Consider the following 21,338-nt stretch of genomic DNA (forward strand, 5'->3'; position numbering starts at 1 on the left):
TTCACTGGACTGACCAGTGACTGGATCTGCCTGGGAAGGAAGCAGGGACCCCAGGGGCGCAGGGCGGCCTGGCCAGGCCTGGGAGGCCGTGAGAGCCGCTGGCAGGGGCGTCCGGCCAGAGGAGAGGCTGCCTCAGGGGACCTCGGGCCGGGGAGCGCTGGGCACAGATGGGATCTGGGGACACAGGAAAAAGGGGCTTTGTCCTGCCTCAGGCAGGAAAGGCCAGCCGGTCCCCGGGGGCCGGGGGAGGGGCCCGCGGCCCGAGGGACAGAGAGGCCTCTGTGAGCGGATGCGCCCAGCTGGCTGGACCCACAACCCCCTGGGGGCCCGCCTGGCGCGGGAGGAGGAGGCCCCGGAGTCCCGGTGTCTTTGCCGGGACCCCCGGCGAAGGGCGCCCGCGGAGCGGGAGGGGGAAGGCGGGCCCCAGAGGCCCGGGCCGCCTGGGGACAGGCTGTGCTGGGAGGGCCGGCCCCGCCCCCGGAGAGGCAGGCGAGCGGCCGATGGAGAGGACGGAGCCCGGGAGGCCCGGAGGGAGGGGCACGGGGGCCCGCCCCGCCGCTCCGACCCCGCCGCTCGGGCCCCGCCGCTCCGACCCCGCCGCTCGGGCCCCGCCGCTCCGACCCCGCCGCTCGGGCCCCGCCGCTCGGGCCCCCGCCGCTCGGACCCCGCCGCTCGGGCCCCGCCGCTCGGGCCCCCGCCGCTCGGGCCCCGCCGCTCCGACCCCGCCGCTCGGGCCCCGCCGCCCGGCCCCGCCGCTCGGGCCCCCGCCGCTCGGGCCCCGCCGCTCGGGCCCCCGCCGCCCGGCCCCGCCGCTCGGGCCCCCGCCGCCCGGCCCCGCCGCTCGGGCCTCTCCCGGTTCCGCGGTGGAGCGGCCGGGCCGGGGCCCTTCTCCGGGAAAATCAAACCGGGCCTGCGGCCTCGCAGCCAATCGGGGAGGAGATGGGCCGGCCTCGGCCAATGGCCGCCGCGCATGCTAATGAGCACTGACGTCACGCGGAGGCCCATTCAAAAAGTAGCCGCTATTGTCAGGACAGGCTGCGTGCGCCCCCGGGCCCCGCCGCCGTCTGGCCGTGCGCGGGGGACCAGCCGGGGGGACCTGCCGGGGCGACCGGGAGGGACCAGCCGGGGGGACCTGCCGGGGGGGACCAGCCGGGGGGGGGACCAGCCGGGGCGACCAGCCGGGGGGACCAGCCGGGAGCGGCCGGGGGGACCAGCCGGGGGGACCAGCCGGTGGCGGCCGGGGGGACCAGCCGGGGCGACCAGCCGGTGGCGGCCGGGGGGACCAGCCGGGAGCGGCCGGGGGGACCAGCCGGGGGGACCTGCCGGGGCGACCGGAGGGACCAGCCGGGGGGGACCAGCCGGTGGCGGCCGGGGGGACCAGCCGGGGCGACCAGCCGGGGGGGACCAGCCGGGAGCGGCTGGGGGGGACCAGCCGGGGAGACCTGCCGGGGCGACCGGGGGGACCAGCCGGGGGGGACCAGCCGGGAGCGGCCGGGGGGACCAGCCGGGGGGACCAGCCGGGAGCGGCCGGGGGGACCAGCCGGGGGGACCAGCCGAGGGCGGCCGGGGACGGAGCCCGGCCGGCGGCCCCTCCATGGCCGGAGCCGCGATGGCCGAGCCGGGCCGCGCGCCGCCCGCCGCGCCCGCCGCGCCGGAGCCGGGCACCGAGGGGCTGCCGCGCGCCTTCCTGCAGAGCCTGCGCACGCTCTTCGACATCCTGGACGACCGGCGGCGCGGCTACGTGCACCTGCGCGAGATCGAGTCCCGCTGGCGCGGCGCCGACGCGCGCGAGCTGCCCCGCGGCGTGCTGGAGGGCCTGCGGCGGGCGGCCCCGGCCAGCGGCTACCTCACCTTCGAGCGCTTCGTGGCCGGCCTGCGCGCCTCGCTGGGCGGCGCCGACGGCGGCCCGCGGGGCCCGGCGCGCGCCCCGGCCCGGGGAGGCGGCCCCGCGCGGCCCGGGCCCCCGCAGCCCCCGCAGCGCCTGGCGTTCCCGGCCGCCGAGGAGCCGCGGACCCTCCTGGAGCGGAAGCCCCTGCCGCTGGGCGCGCGCCCCCCGGCGGCCGGCCCCGGCGGCGCGGCCCGGAGCCCGGAGAGGCTGTGCGCCCCGGCGGAGGCGGCGCCCGGCGGCCCGGAGCCCGAGCGGCCGCAGGGCGCGGCGCTGGAGCGGAGCCCGAGCGCGGACGCGGGTGAGTGCGGGCGGCCCGGCCTGGCTGCCAGCAGCTGGTGAACTCTCAGGCCTGGGGAGGAGCACAGACCGCAGCCTCTGGGGTGGCAGCAGGCTCCCAGCCTCGGGCAGGGGCGGGTGGCTGATGTGGGGCTGCCCCGGGGCAGTGCCATCCGCTGCTCGCCAGCCTTGCTGGGCTCGCCCATCTCTGCCCACGGGCTTCCCAGCGGGACGGCCAGGGAGCTGAGGTGGGGACCTGGATAGTGTTCCTGGGCCCAGGTGTTCTGGGGTGTGTGCCTCCCCCCCCCCCCCCCCCCCCCCCCGCACCTTCCCGCCACAGCTTTGCAGGTTGGGACGGGAACTGGGCCCGCCTGGACATGAGCCGGGCTGGCTGCCAGCCCACACACCTGTGCCAGCCCCTGGCCGCCCTGCCGGACACACCCCTGCCAGGCACACCCCTGCCGGGCACACTCCTTGCATCACGCACCCACGCCCACGGCCTCTACAGATGAGCTGGTGAGGTGGGCCGTGCTAGGGAGCTCAGAGAGGGGCCCTCCACACCGCACCCCCGCCCCTCCCGGGAGGCCCTGCACAGGCTCCCCGTCCCCCTTCCCCTCGCCTGTCCCCCCTCACCCCACCATGGAAGCCGACTGGCCTCCAGGACGATGCTCTCAGGGAGCCTGGGCTCCCAGCTGCGGGTGGACTTGGGGTGCAGACGCTCCTGTCGGGTGGTGGGTGCACCTGGACTGCACAGAGCAGGACCGCCTGGAAGTTAAGTCCCCGCCACCCACGGCCTGCGTGCTCCCCCGTTAGCTCACCCTTAAAGGCCGGCTACACGGAGGAGATGGAGGAGCCCAGAGCCCCCCCCCCCCCCTGCAGCCTTTCGGCCCCGAGGTGGGCACTGGAGGTGCAGGGACAGGCTGGGCAAGCCCTGGCCCTTAGCGTCCAGGCCCTGCACATGTGTGTACACATGTGTGTCACGTGCGGACATGCATCTACAGGCCCCAGGCCTGTGTGAGGGGAGCTGGTGGGAGGCAGTGGGAACCAGACCCCAGCCCCGTACAGAGGTGAGGGTGGGCTGCACCGATACGGGGAGGGGCCCAGAGAGGCTCCGAATTGCCGATGACCCCAGAAGCGATGACCCCAGAGGCCAGCAGGCCTGGACGGGCTCTGCATTGCTGGGGGTGGGAGTGAGGTCGAGGTCAGGAGGGCCCGGAGCCAGGCTGTGGTGGAGCTGCCCAGCCAGGCCCTCGCTCTGCGGCAGGTGCAGGGACCTGCAGGGCCTGGGAGCTGGGCATGGGGGACCCCCGGCGGGCCCCCCGAGCCCGGGGCGAGCGTCGGAGGCACACCATCACCAACGGAGTGGACTGTGAGCTGGTGAGATGGGCCCCCCATCGTGCCTGGGATGGGTCTCCTGGACCATCGCCCTGCCTGGGCGGGCGGCCGGGCCTGGGTCCCAGGGGTGGCCTGTGACAGGAATGGGCTCAGTTCTCAACACCTCCCGCCTCCCCGCGCTGGACCGCCCGAGGACAGGAGGGGCCCAGGGCCAGGCAGGAAGTCCTGCAGGGACACGGGGCCTGGCTGCGCGTGGCCATTGGCTTGGCCCCTGTCCAGAGCCGCCCCTGCCCCAGCCGGGCCCCAGGCTCACCGCTCCCCTCAGGAGGGCCTTGGGGCTCCGGGCAGCGGCCCGGGTCCCGGGAGGCCCGTGTGGAAGGCTGGACCCCGGGGGAGGGCGTGCCGGGTGAGCGCACGCCAGCCCGCACCACGCGTGTGCGCTGACGGCACGCGTGTGCCCCGCCGGCAGCTGAAGCAGATGGCGGAGCTGGAGCAGGAGAAGGAGGTGCTGCTGCAGGGCCTGCAGATGATGGCCCGCGGCCGCGACTGGTACCAGCAGCAGCTGCAGCGCGTGCAGGAGCGCCAGCGCCGCCTGGGCCAGCGCCGGGCCAGCGCCGTGAGTGACCGCCGGGCCCCAGGCGGGTGACCCCCCCACACAGTGCCACCACCCACGCTCCGCACTCCGGGGCTGTCCCTCCACCGGGTGCCGGGATCCCCCACTGCACCGCTCCCCGACCAGCAGCTCCTTGGACTCGGTTCTGAGCAGGAACTTGTGGGGGCAGGAGGGCCACGGGGGGCCCCTCAGGGCACGGTGGCCGGTCCCCGGCGGGCCGGCTCGCTGACCACCCCTCCGCCGCTTGCTTTCAGGAGTTCGGGGCCGAGGGGAGCCCCCGCCCGCTGGGGCATCTGCTGCCCAAGGTGCAGGAGGTGGCCCACTGCCTGGGGGAGCTGCTGGCCGCGGCCTGTGCCGGCACGGTGAGTCCCCGGGCCCCCCACGCCCCGTCCGGGGGGCTGAGCCGGGGTGCCCGCCTGCCTCACGGTCCCCTCCTGTAGGCTGTGCCCTCGGCCTCCTCGGGGCCCCCGGACCCTGCCCCAGCCCCCGCCTCCCCCCCGGCGCCCGGCTGGCAGCAGCAGACCATCCTGATGCTGAAAGAGCAGAACCGGCTGCTCACACAGGTGAGGTGCGTGCAGGGTGGGGGGCCGGGGTGGCTGGCCGCCTGGCGGGCCCTGACCGCCCCTCGCCCGCCCCTCGCCCGCCCGCAGGAGGTGACGGACAAGAGCGAGCGCATCACGCAGCTGGAGCAGGAGAAGTCGGCGCTCATCAAGCAGCTGTTCGAGGCGCGAGCCCTCAGCCAGCAGGACGCCGGGCCCCTGGACTCCACCTTCATCTGAGGCCGGACACTGGCCCGGCAGAGCCCCTCGGCCCCGGCCTCGCAGGCTGACGGCCACCCGCCGGCCTGGACACGGCTCTCCTGCCTCCCAGGCTGGGCCCCCAGCCTCAGGTGGAGCCGGCAGGGGCCTGCTCTAGGACGCCCGTCCATCCTGGCCTGGGACGGGGGCTGACCTGGGCCAGGGCTCCATGTGGGGGCTCAGCCTGAGGCTGCTGCTCCCCCTTTCTCGCCGTCCGACCCACGGACCCTCCTCCCGGTGTCCAGGTGTCCAGCCTGCCTCGTGTTTACAGCTGGCCTGTCGCCCCGCCCTCTGGCATCTCCAGTAAAAGGTCCTGTTCACGCGGGGCTGCACTTCTGACAGCAGCCAGCAGAGGGCACCACTGCATGCTGGTCATGGATCCTGAAGTTCCCCCCCCCCACCCTCCTGAGGTCTCACGTGGGAGCTGGGAGTAGGGGTCCTCGGGGTGTGGGCTGGGGCACCTGAGGGCCAAGCAGGTGACCTCTCTCAACCCAGGACACCCAGACTAGGGGGCCAGCCCCTCAACAGGAACAGATGGAGGGAGTGGGGATGGTGCTGATGGGGCATGGGGTCTGCCTGTACCTGGTTCCAGGGACCCTGGGATGGATGAAGGTGCCTGGGGTGGGGCCTGCTTGTCCCTCCACACAGACTTCGGGCCCCAAATCAACATGGCTCAGCCGTCATCCCTTCTGGCCAAGACTCAACCCAGACAAGCCCACAGAGCTATCTGACCCGGCTCAGGGCCTTGGGGTCCCCAGACACCCTGGCCAGGGCAAGCTGTGGTCACCAGCGGCTCCGGTGGGGGAGGGGAGGGCCTTGGAATCCCAGCTGTGGCCTCCTTCCCACCCAGCTTGGCCCAGGTGTGGGCTGGAAGACCTAATGTCACTCAGAAAGGGGAGCTCGGGACTCAGACAGGCTGGGACGGTCCTCCCAGGGGGGTGGGGAGCCGGTCTGGAGGGCGGGACAGGCTCCAGCGGGCACCCAGGCAGACAGGGCACCTGTGCCAGCCAAGAGGGCCTGCCTGCGGGGCTCCCCAAATCTTCCTCTCCCGTGGTTCTTGGATCTGCCCCTCCCTTCCTCCCTCTCATCCCATGGCCAGTCCCCCAACCGAGCCCAGGCCTGAGCCTGAGCCTGCCCTCCCTGGGGGTCCCTCTGCTCCCCAAATGCAGCCTGTGACGCTTCCAGAACGGAAGCCCACGGTCCCCTGCCCTGAGTCCTCTCCTGACCCCGGCACCTGCACACCCAGGCCCCAGGGCTGCAGCCTGGAGCCCATGCCCAACCCTCTGGTTCTGTGCTGCCTGCCTCCCACCCATGGGCTTGGCTGGAAAGTCCCGCCCCGCCTCCCCTGGCTCGCTCCTCCCCTCCCCGGCCCTGAGACCTGGGTCTGCCCCTGGGAGCTGTCACCAAGCAACCTCCCCCGTGAAGCTGGCCCTCGGGGAGCGGGGTAACCTGGCTACGAGAGGAGAGGGAAGGCGGCCTCCCTCGGCCCCGAGTTCCGTGTGGAACAGTTGCCCGTGTGGCCCTGCAGCCTCAAGGGCAGGATCTCGGGGTCCCAGGTTGGCAGGCCCCGGCCACTGGCAGAGGCAAACATCTGGAGAGGTCCCTCCGGCTTCCACGGTGGAGTTCAGGGCGGGGCAATCCAGTGGGGAGCTCTGTGCTGAGGGGGCCCTGGCTTCCCCACAGGGGCAACCAGAATGGGGAGGGCCGGGGCGGGGCAAACTGCCCCATGAATCCTCTATAGAAACTTTGACGAGAAACACCGATCAGCTGCTTCCTGCACGCACCTTACTGGGCATGTGCCTGCAACCAAGGTTCATGCCCTTGACCGGAATCGAACCTGGGACCCTTGAGTGCAAAATAGTGCAAGTTCCAAGGGAAATCAGCACCCTCAGGCTAGAAACAAGTTTTCCCAAACTCTGCCAAGGAAAGACTCCGCCATCGGAGCCACAGAAACAACAGACTAGAACCCCAGATATTGGGATTGCCTGAATCTAAGGTAACTTGTATATGTGTGAGGAAATAAAGGCCCGTGAACATGTGACCAAGGAGCCGTCTATGGTTTCTTTTTTCAAAATAGGTTTTTCTTGATCATTGAGGGAGAGAGAGAAAAACATTGATGAGAGAGGGATTCATCCGTCAGCTGCCGCCTGCACCCCCCACCATGGGGGGTGGAGTCTGCTACCCCAGCAGGTGCCCTGACCAGGAATTGAATCCGTGACCTCTTGCTTCCTGGGACCGCACTCGGCCCCTGAGCCACGCCTGCCAGGCGCTATGCAGGTTTTTCAAGAGGGAAATCTGCGAGCTCAAATCTGTAACATGGAGTTCAAACCCCAACTGGGATTTCTGCAAGAATGGAAAAACACAGTCTTACCCCATCCCAGCAACAAAGAAAGCGAGTCTGTCCAACTCGGGCCAGCCCCAAGGCAAGATTAGTTACACGTTTTAAAATGTGTTGTCATTCGCAGAATGAACAAATTAAAGGAGAAAACACGACTGTAAGGAATGCAGAAAAAACATGCAGCTGTAGGCAATTCATGTTTGTAAGAAGCTTTTGGGAATGAGGCAATTACCCAAGAGCCCTTAGGGAAACCGGGCCAGGGGTGGAATGTTGAAGGCACCCTCCCCTGATCTGGAAGGAGCTAGGAATGACCTCACTTTTACTGATAAAGTCTTAGAATTATCACGAGTTTAATAAGAGTCTGAGTACAAAATGAATTTTTAAAATATAATTATTATAAACCAGAAAAACAACAACAACACAACTTAGAAAATGTAATTTAAAACTCAAATTCTATGTTCCAAGTACTAAATCTAAGAAATGTGTGAGACATTTAGGAGAAAATTACTTAAAAAACTTTTTTGAAAGACCTACAAGAAAACCTATGTCAATAGATTTGGATAAAAGACTCGACGTTGAGAAGATGCTCACGTTTTGCCCTGGCCAGGTGGCTCCGTTGAGGGTGTGGGTTCCATTCCCCTTCGAGGCATGTGCCTAGGTTGCGAGTTCAATCCCCAGTCCGGAGGAAACCAATCAATGATCTTTTCACGTCCGTGTTTCTCAAAATTGATAAGAACATGTCCTCAGTGAGGATTTAAAAATGCAAGGATGGCCCTACCCTGGTGGGCTCAGTGGGCTCAGTGGATAGAACACCGGCCTGCGGACTGTAGAGTCCTTGTTTAGATTCTGGTCAAGGGCACATGCCCTGACTGGCGGGGCACAGCAGCGTGGGGAGAGGGAGGACCTGTGGAGGATGAAAAGAAGGGACAGGGGCACGGAGAAATGGAGGCAAGACAAAGTTCTGATCAAGCCTCAAACTATTTTTGGAACAGCAGTATATATACAGCAGGAACAAAGGGGGGCAGGATTGCCTATGCAGCACGGGGTCTTTGACAGTGCATAATTGGTTTACGAGGTGGTAGAGCAGTGTAACATTCCAAGGAGTAACATTCCAAGGCCGGGCCAGCTATGTGGGAGGATCAGGAAGGAGAGTTGCAGAGATCCTCCAGAGCAAGAAGTGCTAAGCGGCAGGATAATCTTTAGCTTCTGGCCAAACCTGCAGGGCACCGCATAACTTCTGCTAGAAGGAACTTAATTCTAAGATGGGGTTGTATTTTCTTAAGACGGAGTTGCTTGTCTCAACTCTGATGGCTCCCAACAAGCACAGGCCCGGGTTGTAGGCTCGATCCCCAGTGTGGGGCACGCAGGAGGCAGCCGATCAATGATTCTCTCTCATCATGGATGTTTGTATCTCTCCCTCTCCCTTCCACTCGGAAATCAATAAGATTTTTTAAATGAATGAATGAATGATGTTGGTGTTCCCCATTTGGTGTGTAGATTTAATGTCATCACAGCTGAACGCTTAACCATTTTTCAAGGCATTTGGGCAAGTTGCTCCAAATGGTCACGGCAGAGCTGGGGGCTCCGGGAAGGAGGCGGAGGGAGGACTTTCCTGGGAGGAGTGTCCTGGGTGGGGGAGAGAGACACCGGCTGCGACCTCAGGGCAGACACCTGGCACGTGACACTTGGCACGGGGACAGCGGCTGGGACAACCAGTTCTCTAGACGGAAGGCAGGAACTGGAATAATTTCTGCATGTCCTGCAGGACCCCAAGGCCTGCAGTCAGCCATAACCCACCTTCCAGCGCGTCTTCAGACCTCGGGGACCATTCCCAGGAGACCCCGGGGAGCAGGGATAGAGCCTCTACGAGTTCCGGTCAGAGGACTCGTGTCCAGGGCACAGGTGACCCTGAACAATGTGGGGTTGGGGCGCTGCACCCCCAGAGCAGTAAAAAAAATCCGTGTCTCTGACTCAACCAACATGTGACTACCAAGACCCTGCTCTGACCGGAGCCTCCCTGCTAACAGTCAATTAACATGTATTTTGTATGTCTTATTGTCCACACTAATAAAAGAGGAAGATGCAAATTGACTGTACTTCTGCAACACCCACCAGCCAATCAGGAGTGAGCACGCAAATTAACCCAATAAAGATGGTGGGTTGATTTGCATGCACAGGTGGGGAGCGAAGACTGAAGAGGCTTGGCTTCTCTGCTGCAGCTGGAGCTCCGGCCGGGGTCCCGGGTTCCGGGGGAAACCGGTGTCGGCAGTCAGGGAAGGAAGGCTATTGCATGGATCTTCGCACCATGGGCCTCTGGTATACTACATTCTCACAAGAAAGTAATCTAAAGAAAAGATAATGTTATTAAGAAAATCATGAGCTCAGTGGTTGAGTCTTGACCTATGAACCAGGAGGTCATGGTTCGATTCCCGGACAGGGCATGTGCCTGGCTATAGGCTCCATCTCTAGTGGGGGGCGTGCAGGAGGCAGCTGATCCATGATTCTCTCTCATCACTGATGTTTCTGTCTCTCCCTCCCTCTCCCTCTTTGTGATCATTTAAAAGAAAAAAAATTGTAAGGGAAAGAAAGGAGAGTCTGCTCTCCCAGGACAGGTGGGGAGGGCTCGTGGGCGCCCCAGCAGGGGGTCCCCTGTGCCCACCTGCGCCTGCGGCGCCCAGGCCGACAGGCAAGCTCAGCAAGCGTCTGTCGAGTGAGCACATGAGCACATGAGCCTTCCCCGTGAAGGTGGCTCAGCCGCTGGACACGTGGTTTCTGATGGGGAAACTGAAGCAGAGGCAGCCAAGACCAGTGAAGTCCCTGCCCTGGGAGGTCTGGTTCCTGTGGAGGGGGCTCTGGGACACTGCTCTACAGCCCTTCCTTCCTGAATTTCTGCCCGAACATCTGGACCCCACCCCACCGAGGTTCCCCAAGGCGGCCCCGCCCGCGGGCTCCTGCCAGGGCTGCCTCCCACTCGAACCCCCACCTCCCACCGCCTGACAGACCCAGCTCCTCACCAAGGAGGGGCCTTCCCACCCGGCTCCCGCCTCCGTCCCAGGCTCCTCTGGGCCCCGGCCGCCTGCGGGGCCCCTCCAGGGCAGGTCCCAGCTCCTCCTGCCTGCTGCCCCCCCCCCCAGGACAGCTGACTCCAGGAGCCCTGCTCGGCCTCGTGGGGCGAGGCGGGGGCTCTGGGGCCAGCCACGGGGGCAGCCTGCCATTCATGCCCTTTTATGGCCCGGCTCCTCTGGGCCGCCTGCCCGCCTCCTGTGCCAGCCTCTCCCTCCGCTGGGCTTTCTGGGGAAGAAAGGACCCAGGAGAGGAGTCCGGGGGAGGGTGCTGGCGAGAAACCCGGCCCCACCCGAAGGCTCCGCTGGGGCTCCGCCAGGCCGGCTGGGAGGAGCAGCCAGGCCGGGTCCCCTCCCTTCCCGCTGGGGTCCAGCGGGAAGAAAGGCTCCTTTGCTGAGCCGTGACTCCGGACCCTCCGTCCGGGCCGGGATCCAGCCCCGCTGTCCCCGCCTTTCCGACCCCGGCCCCGGGCCAGGGGCTGCCCCTCCCCCCATCAAACGCCCTCCCGCCCCCGCCCCCCCGGCCCGCACTCCCGCTGGGTGCTCTTGCCCCAGGGCTTCCTGCCTGTTCGCTGGGTCCTCGGGGCTGGAACTCCCAGTCCTCCCAGTGCGTGCAGTGGGGTGGCCTCTGGCCAGGGAGAGGGATGTGTGTGTGTGTGTGTGTGTGAAAGCACAGAGGCGGGCATTCTGGGGTGGAGAGAGGGAGCTGGTTCTGGGGCTGCACTGGCCACCCTGAGGCTTCTCGGCCTCTGCCCTCCCCTTGGTCCTGGGACCCAGGTCAGGCTCCACGCTGCTCAGCTGTGAGCATCCGCACCCCGAGGGCAGCCCAGCAGGGCCAGCTCGGCGTCCCTGTCCTCCGTGCCCGCGGCCGGGGCCCAGTCAGCCCGGTGCCCGCGGCCGGGGCCCGGTCAGCTCCGAGCTCGCGGGGGCCCGGTCAGCTCTGAGCCCGGCCTGGTCAGCCCTGAGCCCGCGGCCGGGGCCCGGTCAGCCCGGTGCCCGCGGCCGGGGCCCAGTCAGCCCGGTGCCTGCGGCCGAGGCCCGGTCAGCCCTGAGCCCGCGGCCGGGGCCCGGTCAGCTCTGAGCCCAGCCCGGTCAGCCCCGACCCCACGGCCGGGGCCCAGTCAGCCCGGTGCCTGCGGCCGGGGCCCAGTCAGCCCTGAGCCCGCGGCCGGGGCCCAGTCGGCTCGGTGCCCGCGGCCGGGGCCCGGTCAGCCCTGAGCCCGCGGCCGGGGCCCGGTCAGCCCTGAGCCCGCGGCCGGGGCCCGGTCAGCTCCGAGCTCGCGGGGGCCTGGTCAGCTCTGAGCCCAGCCCGGTCAGCCCCGACCCCGCAGCTAGGGCCGGTCTCTCTCTTTCCTGCCCGAGGGGCCAGCCAGCACAGCCCACCCCTGTGCCAGGCCTCCTGCCCAGCCGCACCACGATCACCCCCAGAGGGGTGGGTTCTCTAGGTCCTGGCCCAGGGGAACCCCGTGTCCACAGCGGACCCGGGCAGGCCAGGGGTGGCACCCGGGCCTCGGGCGGGCTGAGCCTTCGGGGGCGGGGGATGGGTGGGACGGAGGGTAGGCACAGCCTCCGGGCCGGTGCGGGGGCTGCGGCCGACCGGGCGCGGGAGGCAGTGACCCACCGCTGCCCGCTCACCTGCGCGGCCGCAGCCGCCCGGAGGGGGCGGGGCTTCGTCAGCGGGCGTGGCCTCCGTACAACAGGCGGGGCTTCTCCGATGGGCGGGGCTTTGTCAGGTGGGCGTGGCCATCGGGCGGGCGGGTCCGCTCCGCCCCCAGCGCCTACCCCGCGGTCCCGGCCGGGCCACCGGCTCCCCGCGCCGCCGCCGCCCCGGTCCGCCCGCCGCCCGGTCCGCCGCCCGGTCCGCCCGCCATGGCCGGGAAGCTGCTGGCGCTGCTGCCGCCGGCGCTGCTGGCCGCCGCGGGCCTGGCCGGCCTCCTGCTGCTGAGCGTCCCGGCCCGCGACGTCCGGGAGCCGCCCGCCCTCAAGGTGCGCGGGCGCCGGCGCGGGGCGCGGGGCGCGGGGCGCGGGTGCGGGGCGCGGGGCGCGGGGCGGGGGCGCGGGGCGCGGGGCGGGGGGCGCGGGGCGCGGGGCGCGGGGCGCGGGGCGGGGGGTGCGGGGCGCGGGACGCGGGGCGCGGTGCGGGGGGCGCGGGGCGCGGGCGGGGGCGCGGGGCGCGGGTGCGGGGCGCGGGGCGCGGGGCGGGGGGCGCGGGGCGCGGGCGGGGGCGCGGGGCGCGGGTGCGGGGCTGCTCAGCCCTCCCCGCCGCGCTCCGGGCCGGACGGGGTCCCCGGTGCCCACGGCGCTTCCGGGGAGACGGTGCCCGAGGCCCAAGTTTGGGAAGTCCCCGCCCGCCGAGCCCCGGAGCCCGCCGAGCCCCGAGCTCCCCGCTGCCGCTGCGCCTCAGGCCCCGGCCCCGCGGGACCGGAGTTCAGGGCTCAGCCCAGACCCGGGGCCAGACCCTCCCCGAGGTCCGGCAGCGAGGCAGCGGCTCCTGAGGGGCCCGGGGCCGGGGTGTGTGTGTGTGTGTGTGTGTGTGTGTGTGTGTGTGAGGGGTGTGGGGGTCAGACCTGCTGGGTCCCAGGCCCAGCCTCCGGGAGTCCGGCAGATTCCCTTAATCCCTTTTTGGACCTGGGGCGGGGATGCTTGGTGTGTGAGTGTGTGCTGGGGGGCAGGGGGTGCCCCAGGATGGCCATGGCAGCCAGAGGCCTCCGCCAGGGGGGTGGGGCGGCAGAGCCCTTGGTGGGGGAGGACGGGGGCCCGTCCTCTGTCCCTTCGGGGCAGGTGCAGGGAAGTGGCGCTGCCGGCTGGGTGCAGGCTGAGTGCTCACTTCGCTCGGATCCGGACCCTGGGGAAACGGGGAGGCCTGATTCCAGACCAGGATGGGGGGGCGGGGGGGGTAGAGCCGGCTGATGCTTCTCCCCGAGCAGCTTCACTCCCGGGCCTGGGCTCCATCCCAGGACAGGGTCCCGGAGGTGGTGGGTCCTGGGACTCTGAGCGGCCCAGCCCCTGGAGTGTGGTCGCAGGAGAGCCCTGCCCCCCTCCGAGGCTCCTGGCCGGTTCTCCCCCACCCATCTGTGCGGCGGAGGCTGTGTTCAGCCTGGACTCAGGGTGGGGCTGGCGGGGGTGGGAGTGGGGCAAGGGAAGGCCTTCGGGCCCCTCCCTCACCCCTCACCCCTCACCGCCCCAGTACGGCATCGTCCTGGACGCAGGCTCCTCCCACACGTCCATGTTCATCTACAAGTGGCCGGCGGACAAGGAGAACGACACGGGCATTGTGGGCCAGCACAGCTCCTGCGACGTGCGGGGTGAGGACCCCGAGCCGGCGCCCGGCCCGATGCCGCTCGCCGTCCGCCGCGGTCTCTGCAGGCCGAGCAGCCGGCCCCTCCGCCCGGCGCTCCAGGCCCGAGCGGTGGAGCCCCACAGGGAGGCGGGTCCCGGCCGGTGGGGGGGCTGTGGGCACTGCCGTTCTAGAGCGGGGCCCCGGCCCAAGAGGGGCCTCGACACCCCAGACGGACAGGAGGGGCTCCAGGAGCTGGCGGGCACCCCCCTGCAGGCCCCGAGGCCAGGCCCAGCGGGCAGTGCCCAGGGCTCTGTCCTGCACCTGGGCACACACCCGCGGCTCCGGCGGCAGCCTCAGAGACCGGGTGGCACGCCGGTGCCCCTTTGTCTGTGAGCGCCTTTGTCCCTAAGCTGCCACCTGGTTTGGGGGCCCCACCCCGCCCTGCCGGCCCCCCTCACGGCCGATGCCAGGCTGGAGCCCGCTCACGCCTCCTGCAGGTGGGGGCATCTCCAGCTACGCAGACAACCCCGCGGGCGCCGGCCAGAGCCTGGTGGAGTGCCTGGACCAGGCGCTGCAGGACGTGCCCCAGGAGAGGCACGCGGGCACGCCGCTCTACCTGGGAGCCACGGCGGGCATGCGCCTGCTCAAGTGAGTGTGCCCGCCCGCCCTTCCCTGCGGCCCAGCAGCCTGGGCACAGCCCCGGGCAGGGGGACCGATGCCCTCGGCCGCAGGCAGCCCGGGCAGGGGGGCTCTGGGCCGGCATCAGGGACCCCAGGCCCCCGGCCCCAGGAGGAAGCCGCTCAGAGGCCTCCCTGTACCCCAGTCTGACCAGCCCGGAGGCCGCGGCCGGCGTGCTGGAGGCCGTGACGCGGACGCTGGCCCAGTACCCCTTTGACTTCCGTGGCGCCCGCATCCTGTCAGGCCAGGACGAGGGCGTGTTTGGCTGGGTGACGGCCAACTACCTGCTGGAGAACTTCATCAAGGTGGGCCGGGGCCCCCACCCCCCCTGCCGAGGAGCCCCCAGGGGAGCGGGCGCCCGGCCCGCTGGCCCCGCTGACCCGGCCTCACCCCGCAGCACGGCTGGGCCGGCCGCTGGTTCCGGCCGCGGAGGGGCACGCTGGGGGCCATGGACCTGGGCGGCGCCTCCACGCAGCTCACCTTCGAGGCGGCCGGCGCCGCCGAGGACCCGGCCAGCGAGGTCCAGCTGCGGCTGTACGGCCAGCAGTACCGCGTCTACACCCACAGCTTCCTCTGCTACGGCCGCGACCAGGTCCTCCGGCGGCTGCTGGCCAGTGTGCTCCAGGTGCCCCCGCCCCCACTCTGGGCCCTGCCCCGGGGAGGGGGGAGGGGGCCAGGGCTCAGTGGCCGGGGGAGGGCCCGGGGGGTGCAGGGGGCCCCGGCCAGGCTCTGCTTTCGGCCCGGTGGCAATGGGGAGCCATGGGCTGCTCCTGAGCACAGAAGTGACCTCACCAATGGGCCCGGGGGAGGGTCATGGGCTGGGGAGGCCCCCGAGGGCCCTGGGGCTGGCGGGCAGTGCTTAACGTGGGGGTGAGACCCACCTTCGCCCCCCCAGACCCACGGCGCCCACCCCTGCTGGCCCCGGGGCTACTCCGCCCGCGTGCCGCTCCGGGACGTGTACGCGTCCCCGTGCACCGCCGCCCTGCGGCCCCCGACCTTCGACCCCAGCGCGGAGGTCAGCCTGGCGGGCAGCGGCGACCCCGCCCTCTGCCGCGGCCTGGTCTCCGGGCTCTTCAGCCTGGCGCCCTGCCCCTTCTCCCGCTGCTCCTTCAACGGCGTCTTCCAGCCGCCGCTGGCCGGGGACTTCATGGTGAGTCAGGGGCCGGGCGGGCGGGCCGGGCAGGCCGGGGCCGGGCTCAGGGTGACCCCGCCCCGCAGGCCTTCTCCGCCTTCTTCTACACCGTGGACTTCCTGCGGACGGCCCTGGGGCTGCCCCTGGCCACCCTGCAGCAGCTGGAGGCCGCCGTGGCCGCCGTCTGCAACCAGACGTGGAGCGAGGTGAGCCCAGCTGTGGGCCCGGGGCCGAGCGCCAGCCTGCGAACCGGGAGGTCACGCCCTCAGGCCACGCGCTGTCCACTGAGCCAACCACTGAGCTGGGCCTTTGTCTTTCTCCTGCATTGTCTCTGTGTGTGTGCGCCTGTGTATGTGTGCGCTCCTGTGTGTAGCCTGTGTATGTGTATGTGTGTGATGTGTGTGTGCGCCTGTGTATGTGTGCGCTCCTGTGTGTAGCCTGTGTGTGTGGTGTGTGTGTGTGTGTGTGCGTGCGTGCACGCTCCTGTGTGGATGTGTGCATGTGTGGTGCGTGTGTGGTGTGTGTGGTGTGTGCATGTGTAGTGTGTGTGTGGTGTGTGTGGTGTGTGTGTGGTGTGTGTGGTGTGTGTGTGTGTGTGTGGTGTGTGTGGTGTGTGTGTGGTGTGTGTGGTGTGTGTGGTGCAGCACCTGGCTGGCCACCCACCACCCCACCTCCTGGGCCGGACCCTGGAAGCCGGGGCTAACATGGCCCCTCCCGTGTCCAGCTGCAGGCCCGGGCCCCGGGGGCGGGGGCCCGCCTGCCCGACTACTGCCCCGCGGCCATGTTCGTGCAGCAGCTGCTCAGCCGGGGCTACGGCTTCGACGAGCAGGCCTTCAGCCGGGTGACCTTCCAGAAGAAGGTGGGCGCTGGCGGGGCGGGGCGGGGGTTCCGGGCGGAGGGGGCCGGAGGGGGGCCTGGGGCTGAGGGGGTCGGAGGGGCGGGGCAGGGGGAAGGCCGGGGCGGAGGGGGCCGGAGGGGGGGGCCCGGGGCGAGGGGGGCCGGGTGGGGGGGGCCGGGTGGGGGGGCCGGGTGAGGGGGTCGGGGCGGGGGGGGGGCGGGGTGGAGGGGGGTCGGGGGGGGGGGGGCCGGAGGGGGGGCCGGAGGTAGGGGTCGGGTGGGGGGTGACGGGGGGGAAGGGGAAGGGCCGGGGCGGGGGGGGGGGGGGAGGGGAGGGGCCGGGGCGGGGGGGGGCCGGGGTGGAGGGGTCGGGGCGGGGGGGGGGGCCGGGTGGAGGGGTCACCGGGCGGGGTGGGGCCGGGGTGGGAGGGGGGAGGGGCCGGAGGGGGGGGCCGGGGTGGAGGGGTCCCGGGTGGGGGGGGGCAACAGGGGGGTGGAGGGGGTCGGGGGGGCGCAAGGGGGGGGGGGGAGAGGTCTGGACGGGGGGGGTGGGGGGGGGTGGAGGAGGGGGTACGGGGCGGGGGGGGGGTGGAGGGGCCGGGGTGGGGGGGGCCCGAGGCGGAGGGGGGCCGGGTGGGGGTGGGGGAGGGGGTGGGGGGAGGGGGTGGGGGGGGGGGGGGGGGGGGGAGGGGAGTAGGGGGCCGGCGGCGGGGGGTAGGCCGGGCGGAAGGGGCCGGGCCGGAGGCTGAGCGGCGCCCCCCGCAGGCCGGGGACACGGCGGTGGGCTGGGCGCTGGGCTACATGCTGAACCTCACCAACATGATCCCCGCCGACCCGCCGCGGCTGCACAAGGCCCTGGCCCTCAGCGCCTGGGCCGCCCTGATCCTGCTCTTCGCCGCGCTGCTCCTGGCCGCGCTGGTGCTGCTGCTGCGCAGGGCGCGGCCCGCCAAGCCGCCCGCGCCCTCTAGGCCCTGCTGGGCCCCCTGTCCCTCCCCTGTCCCATCCCCTCCCCCCACGGGGCCCCCTGTCCCTCCCCTGCCCCTCCCCCTCCCCCACGGGGCCCCCTGTCCCTCCCCCTGTCCCTCCCCTCCCCTCACAGGGCCCCCTGTCCCTCCCCTGTCCCCTGCCCTCCCTCAACAGGGCCCCCTGTCCCTTCCCCCTGTCCCTCCCTCCCCCCACAGTGCCCCCTGTCCCTCCCATTGTCCCTCCCCTCCCCCCACAGGGCCCCCTGTCCTCCCCTGCCCCTCCCCTCCCCCCACGGGGCCCCCTGTCCTCCCTGTCCCTCCCCTCCCCCACAGGGGCCCCCTGTCCCTCCCCTGTCCCCTTCCCCCTCCCCCCCGGGTCCCCTGTCCCTCCCTCCCCCCACAGGGCCCCCTGTCCCTCCCCTGCCCCTCCCCTCCCCCCACGGGGCCCCCTGTCCCTCCCTTGTCCCTCCCCTCCCCCCACGGGGTCCCCTGTCCCTCCCCTGCCCCTCCCCTCCCCCCACGGGCCGCCTGTCCCTCCCCTGTCCCTCCCCTCCCCCCACAGGGCCCCCTGTCCCTCCCCTGTCCCTCCCCTCCCCCCACGGGGTCTCCTGTCCCTCCCCTGCCCCTCCCCTCCCCCCACGGGGCCCCCTGTCCCTCCCCTGTCCCTCCCCTCCCCCCACGGGGCCCCCTGTCCCTCCCCTGTCCCTCCCCTCCCCCCACAGGGCCCCCTGTCCCTCCCCTGTCCCTCCCCTCCCCCCACGGGGTCCCCTGTCCCTCCCCTGCCCCCACGGGGCCCCCTGCCCCTCCCCTGCCCCTCCCCCCCCCCCACAGGGCCCCCTGTCCCTCCCCTGTCCCTCCCCTCCCCCCACGGGGCCCCCTGTCCCTCCCCTGTCCCTCCCCTCCCCCCACAGGGCCCCCTGTCCCTCCCCTGCCCCTCCCCTCCCCCCACGGGGTCCCCTGTCCCTCCCCTCCCCCCACGGGGTCCCCTGTCCCTCCCCTCCCCCCACGGGGTCCCCTGTCCCTCCCCTGTCCCTCCCCTCCCCCCACGGGGTCCCCTGTCCCTCCCCTGTCCCTCCCCTCCCCCCACACTCAGCATCGCTGCTGCCAAGCAGCCCGGAAACCGAGGCAGGGACTCCAGCACCCACTGCCACGGGCCCGGGTGGGCAGGGGCACCGGGTCCTGCCCCTGCGGCCCCTGGGGCCCCTCATGGCCGGCTCCTGCTCCTCCTGCTCCTGCTCCTCCCGCTCCTGAGGGGTCATGCCCACACCCGCAGCTGCCACCACAGGCTCCTCCCAGGAGTGGAGCCCCTATTCCCGTTCTTGGGGCCCTCAGACCCCCAGCGGGTCTGCGTTAGGGGAGGGTATTAGGGGGGCGGGTCTGCATTAGGGGAGGGTTTAGGGGAGGATATGAGGGGGAGGGTCTGTATAGGGGGAGGATATTAGGGGAGGGTGTTGGGGGGGACGGTCTGCCTTAGGGGACGGTCTGTATTAGGAGCCCGCAGGCAGGGAGCTGCCCTGCACCTGCTTGTAACATTTTGTAATAAAAGTTTGTCCTAAAGCAGCGCCTGCCTCCCTCCCCCCAGCTGTGCGGCCGCGCAGCCACTCCCGGTCCCCTGGGGGGCCCTTGGCTCTCCCCACTTCCTCTCCGCCCGGACGGGCGTGCTGACCAGGGCCCCTGCTCCGCGGTCCAGGGCGGGAGGGCCCCTGCAGCACCCGCCTGCCTCGACCCCGGCGCAGGCCCGCCGGCGAGGGGTCACGTGGGGGTCGGGGAGTGGCGAAGGGAGGGCAGGTCGCGGGCAAGGCGGGCGCAGGCCCAGCAGCGCTCGGGAGGCTGCGGGGGGCAGGCCCTGCGGGGGTGAGGAGGTGAGGTTGGGTGGGCGGGTGCTGGGCTCCATCCCCGGAGAAGGGACCTGGAGAGGAGCCTGCTGTGGCCCAGCGTGGCCGGGGAACAGGGAGACGGCACACCTCCTGCCGGGCTTCCCACACGGACACAGCTGCACCCCCTGCGCCCCGCAGGCTGCCCTGAGCGTGGGGGGCCTCACGGGGGTGTAGGGAGGTGTGGGAGCCTCATGGGGGGTGTAGGGAGGTGTGGGGGTTGGGGGGCCCCATGGGGGGTGTAGGGAGGTGTGGGAGCCTCATGGAGGGTGTAGGAAGGTGTGGGGGTTGGGGGGCCCCATGGGGGGTGTAGGGAGGTGTGGGGGTTGGGGGGCCCCATGGGGGGTGTAGGGAGGTGTGGGAGCCTCATGGGGGGTGTAGGAAGGTGTGAGGGGTGGGGGGCCTCATGGGGGGTGAAGGGAGGTGTGGGGGGCCTCATGGGGGGTGTGGGGAGGTGTGGGGCCTCATGGGGGGGTGTAGGAAGGTGTGAGGGGGGGGGGGCCTCATGGGGGGTAGAGGGAGTTGTGGGGGGTGGGGGGCCTCATGGGGGGGTGTAGGGAGGTGTGGGGGTGTGGGGGGCCTCACGGGGGTGTAGGGAGGTGTGGGAGCCTCATGGGGGGTGTAGGGAGGTGTGGGGGCCTCATGGGGGTGTAGGGAGGTGTGGGGGGCCTCACGGGGTGTAGGGAGGTGTGGGAGCCTCATGGGGGGTGAAGGGAGGTGTGGGGGGCCTCATGGGGGGTGTAGGGAGGTGTGGGGCCTCATGGGGGGGTGTAGGAAGGTGTGAGGGGTGGGGGGCCTCATGGGGGGTGGAGGGAGTTGTGGGGGGTGGGGGGCCTCATGGGGGGGTGTAGGGAGGTGTGGGGGTGTGGGGGGCCTCACGGGGGTGTAGGGAGGTGTGGGGGGCCTCACGGGGGTGTAGGGAGGTGTGGGGGGCCTCACGGGGGTGCAGGGAGGTGTGGGGGGCCTCATGGGGGTGCAGGGAGGTGTGGGGGGCCTCACGGGGGTGTAGGGAGGTGTGGGGGGCCTCATGGGGGGTGCAGGGAGGTGTGGGAGCCTCATGGGGGGTGCAGGGAGGTGTGGGAGCCTCATGGGGGGTGTAGGAAGGTGTGAGGGGTGGGGGGCCTCATGGGGGTGCAGGGAGGTGTGGGGGGCCTCATGGGGGGTGCAGGGAGGTGTGGGAGCCTCATGGGGGGTGTAGGAAGGTGTGAGGGGTGGGGGGCCTCATGGGGGGTGCAGGGAGGTGTGGGGGTGTGGGGGGCCTCACGGGGGTGCAGGGAGGTGTGGGGGGCCTCACGGGGGTGTAGGGAGGTGTGGGGGGCCTCATGGGGGGTGAAGGGAGGTGTGGGGGTGTGGGGGGCCTCACGGGGGTGTAGGGAGGTGTGGGGGGCCTCACGGGGGTGCAGGGAGGTGTGGGGGGCCTCACGGGGGTGCAGGGAGGTGTGGGGGGCCGGCTAGGCCTGTGGCGGGGGACAGCATCAGTGTTTTGCTCCCACCACCCTGCACCCCATCACTCTTGCCAGTTTGTGAGCATCTTATTTATTGTTGCTAATCCTCATCCATTGCCCTGAGGAAGAGTGGAGGGAGGTGGAGAGACCGATGTGAGAGACACATGGACCGGCTGCCTCCCGCACGTGTCCAGCCACGGTGGGGTCCGGTCAGACCGCTGGCCAGGCTGACTGTCTCCTGACGTTGGCACCCACGGACCAGGCTGTGCGGGACGGGGTGCTGGCACTCCCAGGAGGGGTGCACCGAGGACCAGGCTGTGCGGGACGGGGTGCTGGCACTCCCAGGAGGGGTGCACCGAGGACCAGGCTGTGCGGGACGGGGTGCTGGCACTCCCAGGAGGGGTGCACTGAGGACCAGGCTGTGCAGGACGGGGTGCTGGCACTCCCAGGAGGGGGTTCACCGAGGCCGCGCTGGAACCAAACTGACCGGGGACCGTCAGCTCCCGGGCGGCTGCTCTGTCCGTTGAGCCACACCGGCTGGGATTCGTGAGCCTGTTTGGACCCTGAGGGCAGCCAGTCCGGTCCCATCGCCTGAGCTCAGCGCCCAGAGGCCTGGGAGGGAGCCGGGGGTTGGGGGCCTCAATGGCATGAACCGGAGCGGAGTTCCCGGTGCGGTGCGGCCTGTGTGCTCCGGGGCCTCCCAGCGCCTGTCCTGTCCCGGCCTCCGGGCGCGGGGAGGGCAGAGCTGGCACCTGGCACCGCGGACAGCGCCCGGGGCCGCCCACAGCGCTCCGGCCGCTGGCGCCCCCTGGCGGCCC

The 21,338-nt window shown here is 70.8% G+C and overlaps 2 protein-coding genes across 4 annotated transcripts; both read left to right on the forward strand.

The window, feature by feature from the left end:
* The first annotated feature begins 1,510 nt into the window (after nucleotides 1-1,510).
* SAPCD2 (suppressor APC domain containing 2) lies at nucleotides 1,511-6,232 on the forward strand. 3 transcript variants are annotated; one of them, XR_006740201.1, is made up of 7 exons: nucleotides 1,513-2,186; nucleotides 3,429-3,541; nucleotides 3,969-4,115; nucleotides 4,367-4,474; nucleotides 4,553-4,675; nucleotides 4,763-5,121; nucleotides 5,155-6,232. XR_006740201.1 is itself a non-coding variant. In XM_036416928.2 (6 exons), the coding sequence occupies exons 1-6, from the start codon at nucleotides 1,595-1,597 to the stop codon at nucleotides 4,767-4,769; spliced, it is 1,095 nt and encodes a 364-aa protein (XP_036272821.1). In that variant the 5' UTR covers nucleotides 1,511-1,594; the 3' UTR covers nucleotides 4,770-6,232. The 3 variants fall into 3 exon arrangements, 2 of the variants coding, with proteins under 2 accessions (XP_036272821.1, XP_036272820.1); XM_036416928.2 differs by having other exon boundaries at nucleotides 1,511-2,186; nucleotides 4,553-4,680; nucleotides 4,763-6,232; XM_036416927.2 differs by having other exon boundaries at nucleotides 4,763-6,232.
* A 5,876-nt stretch (nucleotides 6,233-12,108) lies between these two features.
* Nucleotides 12,109-18,555, forward strand: ENTPD2 (ectonucleoside triphosphate diphosphohydrolase 2). Its single transcript, XM_045573842.1, has 10 exons — nucleotides 12,109-12,295; nucleotides 13,497-13,614; nucleotides 14,087-14,237; nucleotides 14,413-14,572; nucleotides 14,665-14,892; nucleotides 15,163-15,417; nucleotides 15,486-15,605; nucleotides 16,124-16,258; nucleotides 17,002-17,306; nucleotides 18,534-18,555. The coding sequence occupies exons 1-10, from the start codon at nucleotides 12,179-12,181 to the stop codon at nucleotides 18,553-18,555; spliced, it is 1,611 nt and encodes a 536-aa protein (XP_045429798.1). The 5' UTR covers nucleotides 12,109-12,178.
* Nucleotides 18,556-21,338: the final 2,783 nt, after the last annotated feature.

Source organism: Pipistrellus kuhlii, unplaced genomic scaffold, assembly GCF_014108245.1.
Source record: "Pipistrellus kuhlii isolate mPipKuh1 unplaced genomic scaffold, mPipKuh1.p scaffold_m20_p_57, whole genome shotgun sequence".
Classification (NCBI taxonomy): domain Eukaryota; kingdom Metazoa; phylum Chordata; class Mammalia; order Chiroptera; family Vespertilionidae; genus Pipistrellus; species Pipistrellus kuhlii.

Coding starts and splice junctions, on each gene's coding strand:
- SAPCD2 (XM_036416927.2), top strand. CDS start 1,595: ATGGCCGGAGCCGCGATGGCCGAGCCGGGCCGCGCGCCGCCCGCCGCG. Junction 2,187..3,428: donor GAGCCCGAGCGCGGACGCGG/GTGAGTGCGGGC, acceptor GCTCTGCGGCAG/GTGCAGGGACCTGCAGGGCC. Junction 4,475..4,552: donor CCGCGGCCTGTGCCGGCACG/GTGAGTCCCCGG, acceptor CCCCTCCTGTAG/GCTGTGCCCTCGGCCTCCTC.
- ENTPD2 (XM_045573842.1), top strand. CDS start 12,179: ATGGCCGGGAAGCTGCTGGCGCTGCTGCCGCCGGCGCTGCTGGCCGCC. Junction 14,238..14,412: donor GCGGGCATGCGCCTGCTCAA/GTGAGTGTGCCC, acceptor CCTGTACCCCAG/TCTGACCAGCCCGGAGGCCG. Junction 14,893..15,162: donor TGCTGGCCAGTGTGCTCCAG/GTGCCCCCGCCC, acceptor TCGCCCCCCCAG/ACCCACGGCGCCCACCCCTG.